This window comes from Oratosquilla oratoria, chromosome 8, assembly GCF_046742065.1.
Source record: "Oratosquilla oratoria isolate Oo_2021 chromosome 8, ASM4674206v1, whole genome shotgun sequence".
In the NCBI taxonomy this organism is placed as follows: Eukaryota; Metazoa; Arthropoda; class Malacostraca; order Stomatopoda; family Squillidae; genus Oratosquilla; species Oratosquilla oratoria.
Genome location: NC_134784.1, coordinates 53,980,112 through 54,004,607, shown reverse-complemented (window position 1 = coordinate 54,004,607; position 24,496 = coordinate 53,980,112). Strand labels below are relative to the sequence as shown.

Here is a 24,496-nt window from a genome sequence, read left to right as displayed (position 1 = left end):
ATTGTAATATATCAATGTAAAATAAAATAAAAATAATTTATAGGTTTATTTTACAATTTCCTAAAATAATAGACTCAAATATCACACTATTTACTATTCGCACACTCGCACTTTGTAGGAGCGAAACCTGTGAGGTGGAAGTGTCAAAAAAACTTACAAGATGACGTGAGTGAATGAAAAATCTTTTATCGTATTTTCACTGAAGCTTGTGTTTTATATATTTTGATAAAGATTGCTGACGTAGTAACGTTTCTGAATATTACAGGGCCAAGGTTACATTTAAGATAACTCTTACGTCTGATCCAAAGCTCCCATATAAAGTGTAAGTACCATATGTTTACAAATTTTAATTGTCGGGAACAAAAGTTTTAAATTAATTACATATTATTTAATGTTAAAGGTGTTGTTTTAACGTTTTAACTATTGTGATTGACCACTTGCGAGGTAGCATGATAGGTAACTTGATTAAATATAAATTTAATAAATATAAAATTAATAAGGGTCTCACGAAAACGTGTCCAAGAATTATTGTAAACAAATACTCCAACTTTCCTGCATCATCCTGGTTTTAATAAATAAAAGTACTAGTAAATGTACACCATGATTATTTTTGTCGAATAACACAAAATCAAACCGGTATTCTTCGGGGATGCCTTGTTCAAATTATTTAATTTTGTATTTTTATAGGATAAGTCTATACTTTAATGTAATTGCAATTCAAGTTGATATGTTACCTAGGATTCCTTTGAATTGGATAGACTGGAATGAAAAGAAAATCTGATGAAATCTTCATAATAATTTGTTTAGAGTTGATAAGCAAGTCAGCTCAAGGTGGTTACTAAACCTTGAAGGTTAAGGGTTCTTCTGAATTGAATTAGATAATCTGCCACAAAAACAAAATTGATCAAGGGTGGCAAATTTGTAATAGAAATCAATGTAGGGACATAAGTATATTTATTAATACAGGGGTAAGTAGGGAGTGGTCAAGGATCACAGCTTTCACCCAGGGCCCCAGCTTGTCAGTGTTTATTTAGGTTAGGTATGGGATCCTGTGGAGCTTCATTTGGAATGAGGTTAGGTTGAACGAGTTGTATCTTATGTAATCATATTAGAAGAATTTATATTTACTGAGATCCAACATTCTGAAATCAGTCCATAGAATCAAGTCTCCACGGAATCTATGCTAATAATTTAATGGTAGATTTAATAATAGTGTAATGAAAATGTATGATCTTACTTCAACTATCTTCCACTTTTTTACAATAATGGTATCTTTAGAAGCGCACACCTATTTAATATAGCATTAGAAAATTAGAATATTAATTTTGTATATTGTAATACATCAGTGTAATAAATATTTGTCTTGGCGGAAATCAATATCAGAAAATGTTCAAACATACAGAAACAAATGAAGTCGCTTTGACTTATTTGAACGCCATCTTTGTTTTAATAGATTATGAGGTCGGAGGCAACCCTGATAACCTCTAGAATTACAGGAACTGCATTACTTAATACAGATTAGGTAAGTTAGGTTGGTAGGTTAGGTTTGGTAGGGTATTATCATACTTTATCATACTTTAATTTCTTCGGCCTCCATCTCTACCAAAACTAAAATGGCTAAGTTTGTATATAGATTTTTAGCAAACTTTTCTATTATTAAGAATAATGTATATTACATTGATATATTAGAATTTACAAAATTATTTAATTTTCTATTGCTATATTACGTAGGTGTGCACTTCTAAAAATCTACCACAATAATCTCTATTGAAAAAAAAACTACTAGCCCTCCTTTTGCCTTTTTTAAATCTCCTTGGCTGCCTTAATGATTCCACATCTTCAATACTATATTGTCGCCACGGATGTAGCCATTGCCTATCACTGATGAATGAGAAAATAGGACAACTAGTAACTGTCAAGTTATCCTATCTTCCTTTTAGCTGGTGAAATAGAAATAATTGCTCAAATACAACACAATAGCCCAATGGTTCTTCACAGATAGGTCTGTGGAGAAAGCCTAAGGACTATTACTTGCAGGTCTGGGGCTAAGGATTATCAGTGAGCCAAACCTAAAGCAACAATTATCGTTACTTTCACATGAGAGAGTAGTATTGCCTGGCAGTGGAATATTTAAATCACCAGATAGTCTACCCTTAGACTACGTTTATCTCGATTAAATAGAATCTTACAGGAGAAGCCAGAATAGAAAAGTTCTTTCTTCAGTTCAAGGGTTAAATATTGTGCATTTCATGTGTTCATTCATGTATTCATGAGTTTAAGAAGTTAGTCATTCAGTCCATTGCCCCAGGTCTCTTGCTGGAAACCCACTTGAAGGTGTATTTACTTAATTGTAGTATACAGGAAAGGAGCAGTGCTCACTGGGTCCCGTCTTCTACCCTCCAGTTTTATCATACTTAGACTCAAATTCATGTACAGTTCCAACTTGATCTATGCCCTTGATTTCCAATTATCATGTTTAGATTTGAATTCATGTATTGTTCAAGCTTGGGTTATATCAACGAAGGTGTGGCTCCAAGGAGGGGTTGGTACCTGATTTGAGAAGTAAATTGTGTATATAGATTTATAATAGGGTAAACCTCTTACAGTTTGTCACATGTTTTGTGGTTAAGCATGGTTGGACATTAAACAAACCAATCCTTAAGCTGGCCTTGAGTGTGTCTGCTCTTTGGCAGAGTAAGATATTTTACTGCTAACAAACAGAATATTTGTGGATATTTTCTAGGCAAATCTCAGAAATTTATATTAAATTGCTGTGTAAGTTGTATTGATATTTGCACCTGACTAATACACTCCTTGCCTATTTGGTAAGCATGCCTACCTGGCAAGTAGGAGGTCCTGGGTGATGCCAACTTTGCAGTGATGCTCCCCATTCAATATTGGTGCAGTGAGTAGGATACTGACCTATGTAAGACACACTCTTGTACTGGCCCTCAGTGGCAGGGTCCAGTGGAGGCAGCTGTGGTATAATTGGTAAGCACGCTTTCCTGGCAAGTGGGAGATCCTGGGTTTAATTCCCAGGCTGTGCCAGCTTTGCAGTGAGACTCCCTATCCAACAATCTTGAATCATTTCCTCAGCAAATAGAAGTTAGAGTCATATTCAGAACAGGCAGAAAAACACTATTTTATCTTCAAAATTGTGTGGGACTATTTCATATAGATTTACCAATTTTATCTACGAGTGGTTGTGGTGGCAAAGGTTTTTATTTTCACAAATGAATATAGGTCATTTTACTCACGAATGACTTCTGGAAAAAATAAAGCTTGTGTAAAATATGATGATTATGCTATCTGTCTATATACCTCCCTATAAGGGAGGTAGTCAAATAAGAGGCATGTACCTACTCACACTTATCCCACTTCCCCTTTCCTCTGTCTCATCTGAGCTCCTCATGAATGATGGGTCATCCATGTATCCTGCCCACTGCCCTGGGTCAAAAGCAATGTAGCAAGATTATGATTTATGATTATGCTACTATGTTCACAGGGTTGATTTCTTTACTTTGATGATAGACTAAAGGCTAGAGATCTTGTATCCAAAAAGAGCTTTATCACAGGGATTCTGATTTAGCTAGTGTTATTAATTTTGAAGTTTTTATACTAGTACTCACAAACTTTTTTGGGGAGTGTTTTCCACTTATCTCCGACATCAAAGAAATTGTTCCTTTTCATTGTTTTATGTCTTGGTTTCTGGAGTTTGAAAATGACCTCAGGTGTCTGTGATCTTGGTGCTCATTGGAAGAAGTGGTTTTTGATTGATGTTTTCAATTTTTGGTCTTGAAAAAGTTGGTCTTATTCCCTTGGTTTTGCATTCCTCAAGTCATTGGGCAAGGAAGGTAGCCAGAAAGGAAGTTGGGCGATGAAGCAAATGTATTACTAAGTGGATGCCTCAAGATGGAAATTGTGAAAGAGAGACTAGATTCAGGGTGGAGAGTTTCAGTGACAGAGAATGCCAATAGCAGATGTTTCAGCTCATGTTGAAGTTAGATGAAAAAAGAAAACCAACGTTTTGCAAAGATGTTTATCCAAATGGATATCATGATTGTATTACATTCATCTGCCTTGGCTAGAAACTTTTCTGTTTATTAAATACAAAAAAGCAAATTGCAAGAATACACAGAGGAAATACAGAAAAAATTAGAGACGATAGAGACCAGTTCCTATCTATAGACAGAGCAATACAAGAGATAGTAGTAACCATTTAGAAGGCAAGCAAAATATACATTTCAAGAGGCTACAGAAGAAAAGCAGGAGGGGCCAAGATGAGAGGGAGGGATGGGTGGTGAATGGAGGAGGAATGGACAGGAGTGGAATTATGCCTTTGGACTTTGGCTTTGTCCCTTGTAAGGGGGGAAAAAGCCTTTGATATATGTATGTACAGAAAAAATACAACCCCAACTGCATACTAGTGATAGTCACCCCAAAAAGAAAGAGAAATGACTGAAAAACAAAATAGAGAAAATTAACTACAACAGTTAAACAAAAACGTTACAAAATCAATAAGCAACAAAAAAGGAGAATGAGAAAACGAATACAGTAGATGGGGAAGAAAAGGAGAGATTTATAAAACCATCAAAATTTTTAAATTAAATCCCACCCACCCATGAAGCAGTTGGAGCAGACCAAAATAAGATGCCATCACCAAACACTTCCACAAAATAAGTTCAAAACCAGAAAAAAGGAGTTCAAAACCAGAAAAAATATTCAGAAATAGGAAAATAGAAATCAAACTAGACACAGATGCTACCCCTACTTCTCTAACAGAGATGGAAAGAGCAGTAAATAAATGGAAAACTCATGATGAAGACCCAGATAGAATCGCAGACATCCATGTAAAATACCATGGCCCAAATGCAATAAAAGCCTTAGCTGATGTTTTCAACTAATGGTTATACAATAAAATCCCAGTAATCTGGGAAAATGCTCACATAATATCCACATTAAAACCAAATGAACCATTTGAAAAGCCAGTATCCTGGAGACCAACAAGTACTGAAGCTGATGGAAAGAAATGCAACTAAACTACCCATCTCCCCAAACTGACTTAGATTCAAAGAGTCGTTACCAACACACTTCATAAACATCACCCAACAAGTTCCAGAGGGATTCGCCAAGAAAGCACCACCAGAAAGAATGGTTATGGTAGAAATAGACTTAAACAAGGCATTTGATGAAGTTCTCAGACATATACTGTCAATGACAAGAAATGGCTAACTTCTTAGTCCGTGTAGAATAACCAAAAACAACCAAATTTATGAGACTGGAAGATTGTACAATGGAGTTTCTCAAGGGTTAGTACTCTTGTCTACACAATTTAACCTTTTCACAAGTGATCTCCCAACACCAGATCCAGAACATCCACTCAGAAAACGTATTCACGCCCAGATCATAAGAGTTTTCAAGGCAGACCACCAAACTTGTAACTCCATCACACCCACCCACGAACATCAACGCCACAGAAAAATTCCTCCCAAGAGAAGCAAGATACAGCCCTCACAGAGAGGACACAAATACTTCATTGTACATTGCCCCACACTACCTATTTCAAGACAACAGCACAATATTTCATCATTGAGTGACTTATGGACCAGGCTGGTGGCTGTTGCCAGTTAATCTGGGAGCTGTGGGTATCCTGGATTGATTGATTGGAGACATTAATGCTCTTGTATATAATTGACATGGTTACAATACTCTGCATATTTTGTTTTGGTCATTGCTGAATTATTTTCTTCAGAAACTTGCCAGCACCCTCACCTTCATCAGAAGGTGCAGTTCCAATGGACTGACACTTAATCCCGGGATTGGGGTCAAGACCTCATTGTCAATGTCAACTGTGTTTCTGTCACTTTTTCACTTAAAGAGAGCTTACCGCAAGTGACATGGAACCTTTCACACAAACACTAAATGAACAACAGTTCACAGTTTCATCTTGGAGAGATCAATGTGGAGGCCCAAGGGTTTGCCAATCTTTGTAGGACTCCAAATTTGTAGTCTACAAAACTGGAGGTCTATTTGTCTATGTACTGAGAGCTTCTTCCCCTTTATAAGGGGAAGCCAAGTTGGGCATGCACACATCCTTTCCCACCCATTCTGCTCCCATCCACCACCCTAGTTTCCCTCTCATTTTAGCTCCTTGTGGATGAAGGGTCATCATGTCTCCTGTCCACTGCCTGGGTCAGAAACAATGCAGTAAGACAGTACATCCACAGCAAGGCCACTTCACTTAATCAGCAACACCCCCTCTGTCCCCTCATGCAGAAAATAGAGAAAATGGGGAGAAATCCCTTCTGGCTCATCACAGTATCATCCATACAGTCATTCTCCATTTATCCCTATCCCCTCCCTTCTCGTCAAATGCATTATCAAATTATGAAACTGGAGGTAAGTTATTATAAATCTATATTTGCATAATGGTATGTAGGACCACAGATTGTCTTGCTTTTCCTTGTTCACATTAACATGGAACTCAGTTTGGTAGGTTATTCCTCAGCTCAACAGAATATATACTGGTATCACTGGTGAGAAATATAGTAACATTTGTAAATCACAACTAACACCACAGTCGGACTCAACTCTTTTCTTTTGTCCAACTGTGATGTTAGTTGTGATATACTAATATGGTTAAGGGTGGTTATTCAGCAAACATTGAAGTGCCTCTGCTAGTCTGAACCAGATAAGTATACTGTACTTTACATTAACCCATTCCTTAACAGGCTGTCCTTTTCCCTTTATTTTAGCTGTCATCAGGCTATTTCACTTTATAACACCCTATCAGCAGTGAAGTGGCTGTATACTATCTCAGTTTAGCTTTCCATGACTTTTGGCAAGTTTGCCTTACATTTGGGAACCATTAGGCTATGTAACTTCTTCATGGGAGTCAGTCAATCTGTTGCTCTTGGTCTACCTTACAGAATCTCGTGACACCCAAGTAACCAAGCAACAACTGCCAGGTTGGCCCATAAGTCACTCAGAGAAGAGATTTTGTGCTACTGTCTAGGTAGGGTAAGAGTAGGGTAATGTAGGACATGTTCATTGTCTTGTGTAGTGGTTGCATCTAAGACAGTTAGTCTATGGCTAGGCCTATTCTGTGTCAGTATATTTTTAATGTGTGATGGCTGCAGTGCAGTTATGGTAGAGTGGCTCTTGTCTTGGGAGTGATTTCTTAGATGGGTTGATATCTGGAGGAATGTGTTGGAATATGGGATTTGGTGGTCTGCCAGAGTGCTTGTTTTATTTTCTGAATGTGTTTGTGTTTTTGTGTGGACATAATGTGAGGGTGCTGGGGTATGTTATTGTAGATGTTGAAGTATGTTGCTTGAGGTTTTTTTCTTTCATTCAGTGGGCTGTGCTTGTGTAGTATTGTGTGAGGTGTCTTGTGTAGGACTGTGTGGTTATCATTTTCATGTGCTGCTGTTTGGGGAGGAATTTGGTTTCTGAGTGTAGATATTTCATTAGGGTTGTTTTAGTGCAGCCAGGTAGGTGATCTGAGGGCTGTCTTATAGACCAATGTCCCTCCTGTCCACCATATTCAGGCTAAGGGAAAGAATCGGAACACAACTATCTACCTTCCCAAATAGACACAGATTCAAAGTGGACCACTTAAGCAGCACACTACTCACAAACATTATTCAATAAGCACTAGAGGGGTTTAGTAAGAAAGCACCAAAGAAAGAGCAGTAATGGTGGCAGTGGACATAAATAAGGTATTTGGCACGGTTCCTCAAGATATCCTGTGAAAAGGGATCAAAGATTGATGTCCACAACAGCATTGGGAGGTGGTTAACAAACTTCTTAAGCTGGTACCACACTAGACATTTCTCACTAGCATGCTACTTGCTTTTGCTATTTTGAGTAGAAACAACTTTAGTTACAGCCTTTTGTTTTTCAAATTTCCAAATGTCAAATTACTTTTGCATCATATAGTGAGAAATTGAATGACAAACTAAGAGAAGCTAAAGCTATACAAATGTTAGACATATTGTTGAGGTGTTCTTATGGGAGTCTGGAATATTGTAATTCAAGTTGTTTCTTTTCAAATGAAGTAACAAAAACAAGTAGCATGCTAGCCTAATGTGTAGCCACCTTTAGCTGGTAGAGTGCAGAGTATCCCAGAACACCTATTGTCAGGGACTGAAAGACTGCACTGGAGTCCTCCAGGGAGCAGTGCTACTGCTTTCACTATTTAAACTTTTCACAATTGACCTCCCAGCTCGAAATCCAGAGTGTAACATTGATAAAGATTAGTAGTAATACCAAATAGTGGCATAGTTGAAATAGTTTATAATTTAGTTGTTAATGATTATAATTTATCAGTATCTGTTGCCCTAGGCCTCTCTTTTGAAGAGACCCATGGCTCCTAGGTAACCGACATCAGGCATTGGATTGGCCCATAAGTAATTTAAAGAAGAGGTTTTGTGTTGTCAGGGTAAAGCTAGAGCAAGGTATTGTAATATGGGATGTACATAGGCTTTTGTATGATGATTGCCAGCTCATTAATGCCATCACTCCATGTACATCACATATACTTACATTTATCAACATTTGCTTTCAGCTTTTCGCCTCTCACACTATATACCAAGGGTTTCATCCACTCCAATCCACCACTTTCACACCATCCCAAATTCCACCAACAACTGCTTTACTCTGTCTTCAAGCTTGGCCACAAGTGCAGTGTCATCTGCAAACAACTTGCTTACCTCCCACTTCACTCCATTCTCGGTTACCAGCTCCAAAACTCTGCCTAGTTTTCTCTTATTTACCTCCCTTACCAACCCATCCAGATAATGTAGTTATTGTAGAAGACTAAAATTGTATGGCCAAAACATTGATATTTCATGGCATTACTTCTCTGATAGGAAGAAATTGTACAAGACTTTTGAATTTCCTTTTTTCTGATAGCATAAGTTCAAAAGGGTTTTGAAACCTGAATTTACGTTTTCTTTTTCCACAGGTGGTGATGCCATGAAAATTCAAGTTTCAAGCCCTTTAACAGTTCTGTGATTGTTCCTATGGTGCTGGTGGCGGGTTTGGTAGTTCTTCTGTCTTATAATGCTTGATTAAGCCTTGTGCAGTTGATATTGCCTCAAAATGACAACAGTTTCAACATCTCAGATTATAGAATATTTGCATTATTTTTTTACTGAACTTTTGCCCAGTGCATACCAAGATGGAAGGTGGACAAATGAAGGATTGGATAGAGCTGTTGTTTGGGCTGAGTACTGTGAAAAGGTAGCACAGTCTGTTGATAGTAAACCAGAAAAGTTGAAGAAGCTTGAAAGAATTCTTAGAGTGATTGCTGAGAAGTCTATGCATTTTCTTCCATTTTGTACAATTTATTATGTTAGAAGAGCAAAGGATGTTTTGCTGACCCTTTTACTACAAAATAATTTACTTGACAAAACAGTCCATGATCATGTAAAGGATTTGATTATTCAAAAATCTGGAGAGCAGAAATTGAAGGAACTTGAGGAAGATGTAGCAAAACAATTGGTTATATACAAGGACCTTTTGTCTGAGATCAGGAAACATTGTCCAGAATTGATGCATGACATTAAGGTTAGTCTGTTTTTTGTTTGCTTAAGTAAGCAAGACCTAGAACAAGAAAACTGCCAACATGGTGTCAAACAAAAACTTTTATCATTCCTAAAAGAAGACTCAAATTTTGCAAAGCTCATCTGGTTTCTGATAAGCAGTAATAAATGTGATGATCCAGAGCACAGCAAGGTACGTCTAAAGAAGTTTATTGTAAAGTACTTGTGTGAAATACTTGCACATTCATCAGACCAAAATTGCCAAACACTTTGGCAGCAGTTGTTAAAAATACCAAAGGACCATTTAGCCAAACTGTGCAGTTCATACAGAGAATTTCTTCACACACTCTTACTTGAACTCAAATTGGAGGGGGAAGCCTTAAAACCAGAATATACAGATATTGGGTACACATGGAAGAAGGATAAGAACTTCCATGCATTGGGTTTTGATGACATTGTTCATATATACTCAGCCATGATAAAGGAGCCACAGACAGGAGCAGTTGTGAGGAAGAAGGTTTCTAATTGGGGAGCCGCTGATGGTGGTATTATGTGGGTAGATTTACAATTTAAGGTCAAGGAATAGATCATGCACTCAAGTAATTGCACATCTTTCATTCAGTCTGTTGGTCCAGTTTTCTGCGACAATGAAGAGGTTGGGACAGTTATATTCTCCTCTTCGGTTTGATATGAAGTTTGGCATTTTATATTAAGCTTTAGTTTAGCTTGGTATCAACCATGTCAATATTTTGTTTCTGGAATTGCACATATTGTTTCTAACGAGTTCTTTACTGTTAAATTTAGAATTTTGTTGGAAATGCATACACAACTGTGTAAAGAGACTTTTCAATAAAAAAAATCATGTATGTGAAAGTTTTGTATATTCCTGCCAAGAATGGCTAGACTCCATATGGATTACCAAGATTTTTATATTTTGTTTATTAAGTAAAATGTTCCAAAAGATACAGAAAAAATACAACCCCAACTACACACAAGAAATAGCCATTCTAAAAAAAGGGGAATTCACTGAAAAACAAACAAGATTTAATAAAAGAAAAAGAATAACTACAACAATTAAACAAAGGCATAACAAAACTAATAAACAAGGAGAAAAAAACCCAGATCCAACAGATGGGAAAATGACAACAAAAAAGTGGAGAACAATAAGAACCATAGAAAAAAAAACAGTTAAATTCATCCCCATGAAACAGTTAGAGCATTCCAAGAAAAAAACAAACACAAAAACAGCAATTTAAAATTAATAAATGCTTCTCCAAAACAAGTTTCAAACCCACTATTCCAGAAAATAATAAATACAAAAACTCGAACCAGACACGGATGTCACCCCTCCCTTCAAGAAGTAGAAAGGCAATGAAGAATAAGTCCCCAACTGAAGGCCGAACTTCCACCTAAAACACTTTGGCCCAAATGAAGCCTGAACTGATATCTGCAGTCACTCCTTATTGTGCAATAAAATTTAAACTGTTTAGGAAAAAAATTAGCCCATATAATATTTAAACCAATTGAACCACCTAAAACACTATATTACAAGTCAATCTCACTGATATCCACAATGTTCAGGCTGATGGAAAGATTAGTAGCAGAAACATAGATAAACTACTCACCTTCCCAAACCAACATGGATTTAAAGAGGGTCATTCCTCTAGCATGCTGCTCGCTAACATCACCCAGCAAGTACTGGAGGGATTCAACAAGAAAGGTCCAACAGAGAGCATGGTTATGATATTCATAAACAAGGCATTTGATAAAGTTCTCAGGCATATACTGGTACTGTAAAAAAAACAAAAAAAAAAAACAAACAGATATTCACAATAATTTCAAGAAATGGCTAACTTCTTAGCACATAAACATTGCAGAGTGACCCAAAATGACCAAATTTCTGGGACAAAAAGACTACAGTGGAGTCTCCCAATGAGCAATACTCTCACCTATAGTATTTAACATCTCAAATAATCTCCTAACATCAGATCCAGAGCATAACTCCAAAGTGCTCATATACATGGATGATCTTATGATAGTAATCCACTATAGCAACTACAAAATAGCAGCCAAAAACCTCCAAGCTTATTTAAAGAAACTAGAACAAACTCAAAATTAATAGAATGGATGGTTCACCCCAGAAATCAACCATGAACAAAGTGAAGTTAAAGAGCCAAATCTTATACCATTGGAAAAGAACCCTAAAAATCTGGCCCTTGCTTTTGATACTTGAATGACCTTCAACCTACGTGTCAAAGGTCACAGTAAAAATCAACAAGAAAATAATCGTACAAAAGTCAAGTTGGCTATTCAGTTTGCTTGACATTTGATTCACACTTTTGTAGGATGAGCACATTGATGATTTCTGAGGGGAGGCTGCTGTTCTATTTTGCCATCTGCATAAGTGAAAGCTCTGAATTTGAAGTAGGTAGGTCATTCATGAAGAGGTTAAGTAGTGTAGGTGATAGTACTGCTCCTTGGGGAACTCCATTGTTAACCCTTTCTTGTTGTAGATGTCAGTTTCTGTGATATTTTTTGATAGGATATGTCTAAGTAGTGGTGGTGAGAAGACACCAAGAGGCATGTAGTGGCCAAAGCTGTCACCTTTGTCCTATATGCTTGGACTGTTGGTGCAAGTAAGAGTCTCCTGGGAATTGGAAAGATGTGTAGGACTTCAACCCAGTGACTGGGAAGATGCAAGACCCACATGCTTCTGATTGTACCACCAGCCTAGGGACTGTATCAAGTGCATTATTTATGTCTATTGTTGCTGTTCTTTCTGATGATGCTTTCTTGTTTAATACTCCTAGCATTTAGTGATGTGATTTGCTTGCTGGTGGAGTGGCCTTTGAATCTCTGCTGATTTGGTGAGGTGGGCAGTTCTGTTTTGATACTTTCTGAGATTAGTCTATCCATCAATTTGGATATGAGGTAGAATATATGCACACTGAAATTAAATCCTCCCCATAGAACAGCCAAGAAAATTATAAGACACACAGTTCTCAGCAGTCAGCAAGGCAGGAGCCCTCAGCCCCAAACATCCATCACTACTTAACTCAAGTTCTCCCATTTGATGATATAAACATGATGATGATATAGTTTGTCACAAACTCTCCCCTTATCATAAGGCTAGGATGGTGCCCCTTACAGAAGACTTTATAGCGTGGAATTTAAGGAACCCTGCCCTTGGTCCAATTTTGCTGGTGGCAGAATTTGAGCTGCCATCCCCTCGACCTTCGTTGCAAGTAATGACGCCCTAACCCACCCGGCCAGTGAGCCATACTATCCAAAAATCTGCAACAACCCACCACCAGCCCCACACAAGACATCTGTACAAAAAACACATATATACATGTATTACAAAAACAAGAACTTCAAAACTGATCATCTCCATAATCCACCAAACTCCTCCAGACATCAGCCTTCTGGAGAAATCCCCACAGGAAGCAAGAATCACACTGATGCATCTATGTTTGGGCCACCATTCAACTATAAAAATAGCATGAACACAGTAGGTCTGGCCCTATGTAAATGGCCCCAAATACATTCACCCCACAGCACTGTCCTGCTATAGCCTTACCCTGACAGCAACACAATATCTCTTCTATGAGTGACTTGTGGGCCAATCTGATGGCTGTTGCTGCTTACCTGGGAGTCATGGGTCTTCTACAAGAGGGACCTGTAGCAACAGATTGATTGATCTGTTGTGTATTAACCTCTTCAGTACGGGCCTTAAATCTCGCGGGCAGCAGCCGCTGCCAGCCGTATGACGTGTCATAATAATACTCGCATCATAAAATATAGTCACCGCTTATATCGATCGTTCTCTCTTTCACCCATGAATTTTGATAACCATAGAAAATGTGATTAAAGACAGTTTAGAGAGTATGTCATTACGCAGGGGCAACTACAATAAATATAATCAAGACGCCGATATGGCAGCCTCACATATCCACTTGCTCCTCATGCCTACATATGCGGCACTGTATGGAAGGGGTTAATGTGAGATTGTTTTTCAGTCACTGGTTTATAGTAGTAGGAGTAGTTGCCAGCTCATCATGTGTGAAAAGGTAGAGGAATTATGATAATCATAATAATTGTAGCCACAATTTTCACTAACTACAAACTCACAGCCCCACTGTGGCTGGTAACAGTCCTTGGGGTCTTCCATAGATTTCTCTAGGAAGAAACTTTGAATTGCTGTCTGTGATGTATTAGGGTGGGGTTGTTCCCATGTAATTAGCTCCACAACAAAAGGAGGATAGGTAGTTACCTGGTGTTAGCTATTGTGTGAAAAGATGAAGTACAGTTGAAGGTGATAAAAGACCCTGGGCTAGGCCTGAGACAGTGTCAGATACTTCAGGCTGCACCACCAGATGAGGGGTTTTTGAGACAGGCAAAAGGGAGATTATTTTTCCTCAGTGTCCATCTTACTTGAACCTGTCATTGGTCACAGCCACAGGGAAGGAATTGTCCAGCTGAAAGTAGAATAATTTATGAAGGTATTGGGGTATTGGCTGCATGTTGTTATGGTAAAGTAGCATGCAGTTGATATTTTAGGGTCTATTTGGGGTGCCCCTACAGACCAGAGCCACACATCATTTTTGTCTGTGATAGAGGAGGACTCTGCTCACAGAGAAATGATGAAACTTTTATTATACTGCTACTGTCCCTCCGTTATGCTGTCCCCCAACCCTTGTTGCTGTCCTGTACAATTTCTCTGAATTTCATTTCCTTGTTTTAACTACCCTGTGGTGGAGGAAAAAGAATGCTGCCACCAAGTATTCCCACTTGGATCGTAAGAGGCGAGAAAAATGGGACAGGGATTGGTACCAGGCATCCTTCTCCCTGTAGCCCCACAGTTGACATTCCTAAAAAAGGTAAAGGCGTAAGAGGGTCTAGGAGTTTTCCAACCAGCACCCTAAGGTTTGGGTCTTTTGATGTGCGAGGATGTGGTACAGATGAGAGTAAAAGGGAAGAAATAGGTAGTATGTTTGTGAGAAGACAGATGGATGTGTTGGTGTTTAGTGAAATTAAGTTGAGAGGGAAGGGTGAGTATGAGTATGGGAGTGTAGTTGGGAGGTTCTCAGGAGTGAAGAGAGGGTGAGGGAGAGAAGGGGTGGCTATACTAGTAAGTAAAGAGATAAGTAAATGTGTAGTGGAGTGGAAGGAGGTTTTTTAAAAGATAATGTGGATGAAGGTGAAACTGGGAAAGGAGATGTGGGTTTTTGTAAGTGCATATGGGCCTGGTAGTGAGAAGAGTGTAGAAGAAAGGGAGCCTTTTTGGATAGATTTAAATGAGTGCATTGAGGGATTAGGGAGGAACATCAATGTAGTAGTATTGGGAGACCTTAATGCTAGGGTAGGAAATGAGCCAATTGATGGAGTGGTTGGGAAATGTGGAGTTCCAGGAAAGAATCATAGTGGAGAGTTGATGGTGGAGATGTGTCTAGAGAGTTGTTGATAGCAAATACAGTGTTTTGGAAGAAAGTCAAGCATAAGTACACATAGGAGAGGGTGGTAGATAGAGCATTAATGGACTATGTAGTGGTATATAGGAGTATAAAAGGAAGAGTTAAGGATGTACATGTGCTAAGGGGAGAGAGTGGGGGAATAGATCATTTTTTGGTGGAAGGTAAATTGAGAGTGGAGGATAGATGGAGAAAGAGGAAAAAGACAAAAGGTAGGGAGGTGCTCAGAGTGAACTCTTTAAATGAAAAGGGAAAGGAGGAGTACAAGAAGCTGAGAAAGGAGTAGGAGGGAGTGAAGGATAGAGTAGAACTAGGAGTGGAGGAGGAATGGGGATGGTTCAAGGAGGGAGTCATTTAGTGAGCAAAGATGGTGTGTGGAACAAGAAGGATGAGAGGAAATAGAAGGAAGGGTAGTGAATGGTGGGATGAGGAAACAAAGAAGGCTACAGAAGAGAAGAATCGAGCTTTCACAGCTTGGTTACAAAATAGGATGAGGGAGTCATATGAGAGGTATAAAGAAAAGAGAAGAGAAGTAAAGCACAAGGTAGAGGAGGCAAAAAGGAGAGCAGATGTCAAATGGGGTAAGAGTATGACATAAAATTTTGAAAGTAAATAAAAAGGTGTTTTGGCAAGAAATTAGGAGAGGAAGAGGAGGCAATTCAAGTAGAGAAGAAAAGGTAAAAGGTGTGGATGGAGAGATGATAATGGAAGAGAGGACAGTAAGGGGAAGATGGACAGAGTATTTTAGGGAGTTGCCAAATGTAAAGGAGGATAGAGAGGGAAAGATAGTTGCAGTGGGAAGTGCTAAGAAAATGACAGTGATGAATGAGGAAAATGGAGGAGAAATAAGGAAGGATGAAGTGAAGGCAGTTGTTAAGATGATGAGAGCAGGTAAGGCATCTGATCTGGATGGATGCCATGCAGAATGTCTAAAAAAAAAAAAAGAGGAGGTATAGTGATGGTGGACTGGCTGGTGAGGTTATTTAATGTTTGCTGGAGAGAGGGTAGTGTGTCAAGAGGACTGGAGGAGTGCCTGTATAGTTCCACTTTACAATGGAAAAGGGGCCAAGTGTGAATGTAGTAGTTGCAGAGGGATTAGCTTGTTAAGTGTAGTTGGAAAGGCTTATGGGAGGATCTTGATTGAGAGGATTAGGAGAGGAACAGAGGGAGTAATTGGCGAGGAACAGTGTGGATTTAGGACAGGTAGAGGTTGCAGGTAGGTGTTGCGTAGATCAGATTTTTGTGGTAAAACAGATATGTGAGAAAGGTATAGGAAAAGGTAAGGATGTTTTTTGGGCTTTTATGGATCTGGAAAAGGCTTATGACAGGGTAGACAGGAAGGCACTGTGTGAGGTTTTGCAGATATATGGGATAGGAGGATAGCTTCTAGGAGCTGTCATGAGTTTTTATGAGAGTAGTAGAGCATGTGTCAGGATTAGAAATGGAGAGAGTGAGTTGTTTGAGGTAAAGGTGGGAATTCATCAGGGATGTGTTATGTCGCCCTGGCTGTTCAACTTATACATGGATGGGGTGGTGCAAGAGGTAAATGCAAGGGTGGTGGGTCAGGGGTTGGAGATGTTTAAAGGAAATGGAGAAAAATGGGAGGTGAGCCAGCTGTTGTTTGTGGATGACACTGCGCTTGTAGCAGGATCAGAGGAGGGATTGAAGAAGTTAGTGACAGAAATTGGGAGTGTGTGTGAAAAAAGGAAGTTGAAGATAAATGTGGGTAAAAGTAAGGTGATGAGATGTACAAGGGGTGAAAGTGGCAGCAGACTGGAAGTGAGCATTAAGGGAGAGCAACTGGAGGAAGTGGATAGTTTTAGATACTTGGGTGTGAATGTGGCAGGAAAGGGTGGAGTGGAGGTAGAATGTAGATTGAGAGAAGTGAGTAAATGCCTTGGTGGATTAAAAAGTGTAATGAGGAATAGACATTTGGGAATGGAGGCTAAGAGGAGATTGTATGAAGGAGTGATTGTGCCAACAGCACTGTATGGGGCAGAAACATGGAACATAAGAGAGGAAGAGAGAAGGAGTTTGAATGTGTTTGAGATGAGGTGTCTGAGAAGTATGATGGGGGTTACTAGGCTAGATAGAGTGAGAAATGAGGAGGTGAGGAGGAGAACAGGGGTGGTAAGGGAGTTGGGAGATAGGGTGGATGAAAGAATATTGGGATGGTTTGGACACATGGAAAGAATGAGTGAAGAAAGACTAGTAAAAGAGGTATGGAAGGCAGATGTGGAGGGAGTGGACATGAAGGGTTGACCTAGGATGAGATGGATGGATGGGGTGAAAGGGGCTTTACAAAAGAGTGGAATGTCTGTTGAGGATGGACAGGAGAGGACAGAAGACAGGGGTGAATGGAGAATGGTTGTCTGTGGATGATGTTGTGATGCATGAGGTGGAATGGGTAGGGGGTGAGGTAGTATGTATGAGAAAAATTTGACACAGCCCGAAGAGATTTCTCCCTGTCTCTCTTTTTCTGCATAAGGGGACAGAAAGGGGGGGGGGGAGTCATCGATTAAATGAAGTGGCCTTGCTGTGGATGTGCTGTGTCTTGCAACACTGCCTCTGACCCAGGGCAGTGGACAAGATGCAGAGATGACCCGTCATTCAGGAGGTGCCAAGATAAGAGGGAGGGGAGTGGAGTGTTTTAGGGATGGAATGGTTTTTATGCCTTTTTCTTTTTGGGTACCTCCCTTGTAAGGGGGAAAAAGCCTTTGGTATATGTATGTCTAAAATACAGGCTGAGATTATAAATGAGAGTTTTCAGACTGCCTTTACCATGGAAAGCAAGTTTTAAAAGAGGCAAAAAGTTACTAGAAACAGTGTTAAGTAATATAAATGTTGAAATACAGTAAATACAAATGTTGCAAGAGACCCTAGAAAAGCCCCATGGTCTGTTCGGACCTCAAATTGGATACTCAAGGAATGTAGAGAACAACTGGACAAGATTCATGAGTGTGTATTCATCAGAAAAAGGCAAAGTACCTAGAGATCAGAAAAAGGTCAGTGTTACCTCATTTTATGAGGACATAACAAGAAGGAACCTTTGTACTATAAACCAGTACCCCATAAGTCTTGGCCTTGGCATCATTAACCACTTCGGTATGATGACACCTATGTAGGTGTCATGAGGCGTGAGTGGGTACATGAGGATGCTGGTGTTGGCGTCTTGATTATATATATATATATATATATATATATATATTAGATATATGTTTTGTAATTGGATTTTGTGAACTGGTTTGATCATGTTTTCTGCTTATTATTGGTGAGTTAAAGAGAATGAATAATACAGTAGTGACTTTATATTTTATAATATGAGTAGTGTGGTGCAAATTACATATGACAGCCGATGCTGTGCATGATAATTTCAGTTGTACTGAAGTGGTTAATGCTCTTGATCTACATGTACATCATGATGGATGGAACAAATAACACCAATCTACTTGCTGATGATACCAACATCATCAAGAGAATAAAAGATGAGGATAATTATAAATTGTAACAGATGTAAACAGCATATGTAAATTTAAACAAAAGTGGAAAATTAATTCTAGTGCAAAATATTAGAAATGGGTAAAAATATGAGGGCTGATCAGAAAGTAATGACAGTCAGACTCTTGACAGAGAGACCATGAGGGCTAGGAAGGAGGGGAGTAAAAGGCATCGAGTATTGCCTGTTGTGACATGTTTGCACTTGTTGTTGCTTGTCTGGGTTACAATTTTTTTTGTTGCGCTGTGTGATTGCATCAGTGTCAGTTTCACCCTCTAACTGGAATCATGAATAATGAAAGAATGCTGCAGGTTCTACACTTCCACTAGGTGGAAACTTGGGAAAAATGCAACAGAGATCAGAGGAGAATTGTTAAAAAAATTCCCAGAGTGCACTCCATCACTGGAAACTGTTTCCCACTGGATTTGAGCTTTTGAAATCGGAAAAACACAGCTGGAAGATGGTCATCAGTCTGGAAGCCCCTGGACACCTGTGACCAAAGCAACAACTGTCCGTCTCCGGGCCATCGTTGACTAAGATCCAACTGTTAATCTTTGATTCGTATCCTTGGAGCTTGGTGTCAGTTATGGGAGTGCACACAACATTGTACATGAACACTGTAATCTGAGGAAGAAGTTTGCACAGTAGAGCAGAAGAGGGAATGAATGCGAATTTGTTGTCTGGCTGGCTGAATTTGAGCCAAATGGTCTGAAATGGTTCTCAGATGTTGCTACCAGAGATGAATGTTGGATTTCTTTCTTCACCACCAAAGACAAGCCGTCCAACATGGTGTGGTTGAGTGATGAAGAGCCTCAACCTCAGATTTTGAAGGAAGGATTTTGCAGCAGAAAGCACATTTTCACCATCTTCAGTTCTCGAGGACCAATGTACTCTGATGTGATGCCTCAACAGTCTACTATCAGCCCACTACTACACTGACCAGGTTCTTCCTAAAGTCCTGGACAATCAGGCCAAATCTGCACCAATCTGCTGATAATCATGCCTTTTGCTACATCACAACAATGCTGCACCCCACAAAGCATGCCTGACTGTGCAGTTCCTGGAGTAGCGGGGGATCACTCTTCTTCCTCACCCACCCTACTCACCTAACCTTGCTCCCTGTGACTTTTGGTTGTTTCCAGAAATCAAGGGTGCAATTGCAGGGAAGTAGTTTCATCGTATCCAAGACCTGGCATGAGTGATCAATTCAAAGCTATGAGGTTTACTGGGTTCTGAGTACTGCAACTGCTTCATGAAGTGATGCAGGAGGATGGAACACTGCATACAGGCAGGAATATAGGAATATAGGCTATTGCTTGGACTTACCTCTGTACTGTCAAAATATATGTGCTCAATGTCATTACTTTTTGATCACCCCTCATAAGAAGAGGCTACCATTCAGCTGTAAAAAATGAAAATAAATTAAAATTAATGCAAAGGAGGAAAAAGACCTAGGAGTATTGGTAATGGAAAATTAACCAACATTGCAGGGAAAGACTTGTAAAATGTTGACAAAACAAAAATGGCATTCCACTACATGGACAAGATGATGAAAAAACTTGTTGATAACCTGATTCACCCCAGATTGGAGAATACTGGTGTGATGTAATTACAGGAAAGGAATTGTACTTGTGGGGTCCTGTCTCTGTTTTGATCAATCAAACTTATCCCTCTCCCCCCTTTTTTATCCATTCGCTTATTTACTGTTACTGCAAGTATCCATTGTTACATACACTCCACACCCCTCCACCCTCCCTCTTATCTTTTATACTACGACTGTCCCCCAACCCCTTGCTACTGTCCTGTACCATTTCTCTGAGTATTCATTTTCTGCTGTGGGGGAATTCCCTGTGGTGGGGGAAAAGAATACTGGCACCAAGTATTTCCACTTGGATCGTAAGAGGCGAGAAGAAAGGGACGGGGAGTGGGACAAGGCATCCTTCTCCTTGTAGCCCCACAGGGGACATTCCTAAACGAAAAAAAAGTATCCATTGTTAGTCCCACGAAAAATGGCATAACCCATTCAGCCTGAGGGCCACTTCCTCATTTGGAGAAATGGGTGGCTAAGTAATAGCTCAGGTAATCATCAAGTTGAAAGAGTTATAGTGAATATGTATTCATGCACTAATTTATGTAATGTTTTATTGATATTTTAACAAAACTTGGCAGCATACTTACAAATTTTTCTCTCCTCTGTTCTTTATTCAATTCTGGGGTGACCTTTGAATTGAATGGACTTTTAAAGTTTCTTGGTTACTCCTATTAAAAAAAAAAAAATTCTTCTTTTTCCAAGCATATGACTAGTAAGCTGAATTTTTTCCCCATCTCTATTTTCTGTATGAGGGGATGGGTGGGGTCACCGATAAGTGAAGTGAACTTGCTGTGGATGTGCTGCATCTTGCTGCATTGCCTCTGGCCCAGGTGTGGGCAGGAGACAAGGATGACCCTTTATCCACAATGATGAAACAAGGGTGGTGGATGGGAGTGGGTGTGTGACTTTGACTCAGCTACCATCCCTTGTAAAGGGGAAGAAACCCTTAATATATAGGTAGATAGAGGACTAGCAAAGGAGTGTTTCCTTGCTGGACAAAAAGGAATAATTGAAACACTATCACTCAACTTGATCTTCCTTGCAGTTTGAGTGTGCCAGAAAATACGCCCTTCACTGCTGTGCTGACATTTGCAGCTGAGGAATTCAGAGTTCCACCGGCAACATCAGCAATCATTACTGACGATGGTATTGGTATAAACCCTAGTCAGACTGCAGGTATGTGTCTTATTTAGCAATCCTGTCTCAATTATTCATCTTCACTGTTGGTCTCCATGCCACTCTAACTTCAAACCTAATCCTTTTTATGTTTTCCTTCAATGTTTCTCAGGTCCTCATCTTTAATCCACTTTTCAAGTCATCAGCATTACTTTCTTTTCTCTTTGACCTTTTCCATGTTTAATATTGTTTTCTGTGTTTTTACTATTGTATTTTATGGGTCCATCTAATGTATGCCACACTCACAAAAATATATCAGTATACAGGGAACTGAAGCTGGTGCAAACACACTACCACACACCCATGCAAAAACATCCCAAGATAAAGCACACAATTCAGACGTGTTAGGAATAAACATCAGTGGCATCACAAATGCATAGATGCAACAGTGCCTACATATACAAGCACACACATGGTAATAATGCAGGAAACCATACTGTTCACTTTCACTGAAAACATCACAATAAGGGAAGACAAAACTCAACCATGAAGGTGAATTTATAATACATTATTACTTTTCACAAGCAAAATGAGCAACCAAACATACTGATAAACTGTACAGCAGAAATAGTCACAATCCAAACCCAGTAAAAAAAAAAAAAATTAAATATCTACATACCAACTCCAACTACTCATTGCACTAATAAGCCACAAATTGGCAGGTGACAAACACACACCACCCAATATGACACAAACAGCAGACCAGAGGAAAGATTAGAATAATGCCCAAATCTAAATGTACTAAACTCCAGCAAACACCCCACTGCACAACCTCATGAACACAACCGACAAGTAGTATCACCAGACCTATGTGCTCACCTTCCTGCAACCACAAAGCTGGGGCATTGTCTGTGATCATCCCATAGACCTTTTTCAATAAAGATCATAAATCTTGAAGGAAAACTGAAACCTGAAAAATAATAATAAAAGAATATATATATAGCTAAAAAAAATAATGAAGGCAAAATGGCAAGTCTAACCAAATTGTCTGCCCACTTTTTGCTTCCAAAACATCTTTTCTTGTTTTAAAAAATAAGCAGCTATGATAACTCAGATTTTGTGTATGCATTTGGCATGAACAATGTTTTATATGAAATTTTTTCATTTATCTTATTTTTTCTCTCTTCTGCAGGTTCTGTATTTTTGAAGCATGGATCAGAATTACGCATTATTCCTCGTGACAGAGTTGGTTTCCAATAGCAGTTAAAATACTAGTTTTTAATTGTTCAATTGAGATCAGAATTTACTATGCTTTAGTACATCTACATGTTATTTTGCAATGATGTAATGCTAACACCTGCATTATTATATTATTTTGTAACTAAAAGGTTGAAAAATTATATATATATTTTTTTGTCTACCTTTAAAGAAATGCTGATATAATCAGAGAACATCATGGCACCCAACCAGTTATGAGTGAGCACAGCAGTGACTTGTCTGAAATGAATAAATAATGAAGTTTGCACTAAGCCACAATCAGGCCATATGGCACGTAGTATAGTGGGGTCTCGTGCAAACCAGTGGATAGGGATGATCCTTCTCCCACAAGGAGCTAGAAGATGAAAGGGAAATGGGTTGGGGTAGGTGCATGCTTTAGCTGGATACCTTCCTTATATGGGGGAAGAAGTCCAATGATATGCACTTTTTTTTCTCCTTCGACAAATATGAAATTTGCATGATAAGTAATAATTCAAGTAACAGAAAGTATTACAAGCAGCACTGAAATGGGTTGATACAATATCCTCAACTGTTTTGTCAGCCATTTTGTTGTCAAGGATGCCAACATGAGATGGCACCAAGGACTTAAGAGGGAAGAAATTTGGGTGAACCAAGAATAGATTTCATGGCTCAAGGGATGGTCTCACTTTTGACAGACCTATGCCCTTCAATACAGATATCAAGGACATAACAGAGAAAACAAACAGATAAATATATGAAGATCTGTAGTAAACACAGGTTTTAGTTAAAAGAAACAGTATACTTGTGGTGATTGGTTTGATGACGAAACATCACCATGTTGTACTGGCGATGATACTAGCTGGTACCAGATACTAGAATCGCATGCTGGTGTGCATGCCAGCATCAGATGCGTAGGCCCCTGACTCAGGAGAAGTCATTCCATAACATCATTAATTTCTTGTTGGGGTAAGGCTTTTCTTGTCAGGAAATAATGTATAACATGACCCTCAGTGAAGGCCAATGTCCCAAAGAGGGCGTGTCTAAGTCCTGATGATATTGGTCAACAGATGATTAACAGAAATGGACTTAGCTAATCATAGATGATTGGAGGAGCCTTACCCTTTCAGAGGTTTTGTCTTAGCTATCAAACAGTGAAGTCAGTCTAAGTCTTGAGCATAGAGAAGTCAGTCTAAGTCTAGATCTGGGTTTGGAGTTGTCATTCTAAAACTAGACTCTTAAAGAGTCTAATCCAGTGGGCAAGTGTGCCTATCAAAGTTAAGACTGCTGCCCAGGGAACCATATATAAGGTCTGTATCTAAATATTTAAGTCCAGCCTCCCACACCCCCTACACTAACCCTACTCAAATTCATTAAAGTGATAAAGCAAACAGAAATAAAACTCATAAAAGGAGAGATCGTCTTATTCAACACCACTATTCTGAGGTATGCTAAAACTATTTCATGTACACTTGTTCATAACTTCCCATTCTGGTCACTCTACCTTAAAACACACAAAATTGGGGTGTGTGACATACAAATAGCCTATACAAACCACACTTGGATATGCCTCCACAGCAATGGTTCTTGACCTGGGGTACCTGTACCCCCAAGGGGTATGGAACCTTAATCCTGGGGGTACAAGACATGATAGCCAGTGCAATGGCACTGTATATTTACCATCAGAAAGCATGTGCATTCATTGTATCCTACTAATTGACATTTTTAATTTGAAATAAAAAAGTACCTTTGTTCAGTAATTTAATATATCATAATTTCTCAGCAAGGTTTGTATCAATAATCCTTTTCATCTTTGCATTGTATTTATAACGGATGGGGGTACAAGATTTTTTTTTTTTTCATAGATAATCAAGGGATACGGGCACTGAAAAAGTCTAAGAACCACTGCTCTACAGTATTCTTCCCTATAATCAAGAAAACAAAAACTCTGAAAACTACACAAAGTAAACATACATATACCAAAGGTTTTCCCCCCCTTACAAGGGAGGTAGCCAAAAAACAAAGGCATAAACTCCAC

At 39.0% G+C, this 24,496-nt stretch overlaps 1 protein-coding gene across 2 annotated transcripts; it reads left to right on the top strand.

The window, feature by feature from the left end:
- The first annotated feature begins 73 nt into the window (after window positions 1-73).
- Window positions 74-22,622, top strand: Ufm1 (Ubiquitin-fold modifier 1). Of its 2 annotated transcripts, XM_076189235.1 has the most exons (4): window positions 74-165; window positions 266-322; window positions 21,152-21,282; window positions 22,415-22,622. In XM_076189235.1, exons 1-4 carry the CDS (start codon window positions 161-163, stop codon window positions 22,480-22,482), a joined length of 261 nt encoding a protein of 86 aa, XP_076045350.1. In that variant the 5' UTR covers window positions 74-160; the 3' UTR covers window positions 22,483-22,622. The 2 variants fall into 2 exon arrangements, with proteins under 2 accessions (XP_076045350.1, XP_076045349.1); XM_076189234.1 differs by lacking the exons at window positions 21,152-21,282; window positions 22,415-22,622 and adding an exon at window positions 8,969-10,414 and having other exon boundaries at window positions 95-165.
- The last annotated feature ends 1,874 nt before the right edge of the window (window positions 22,623-24,496 follow it).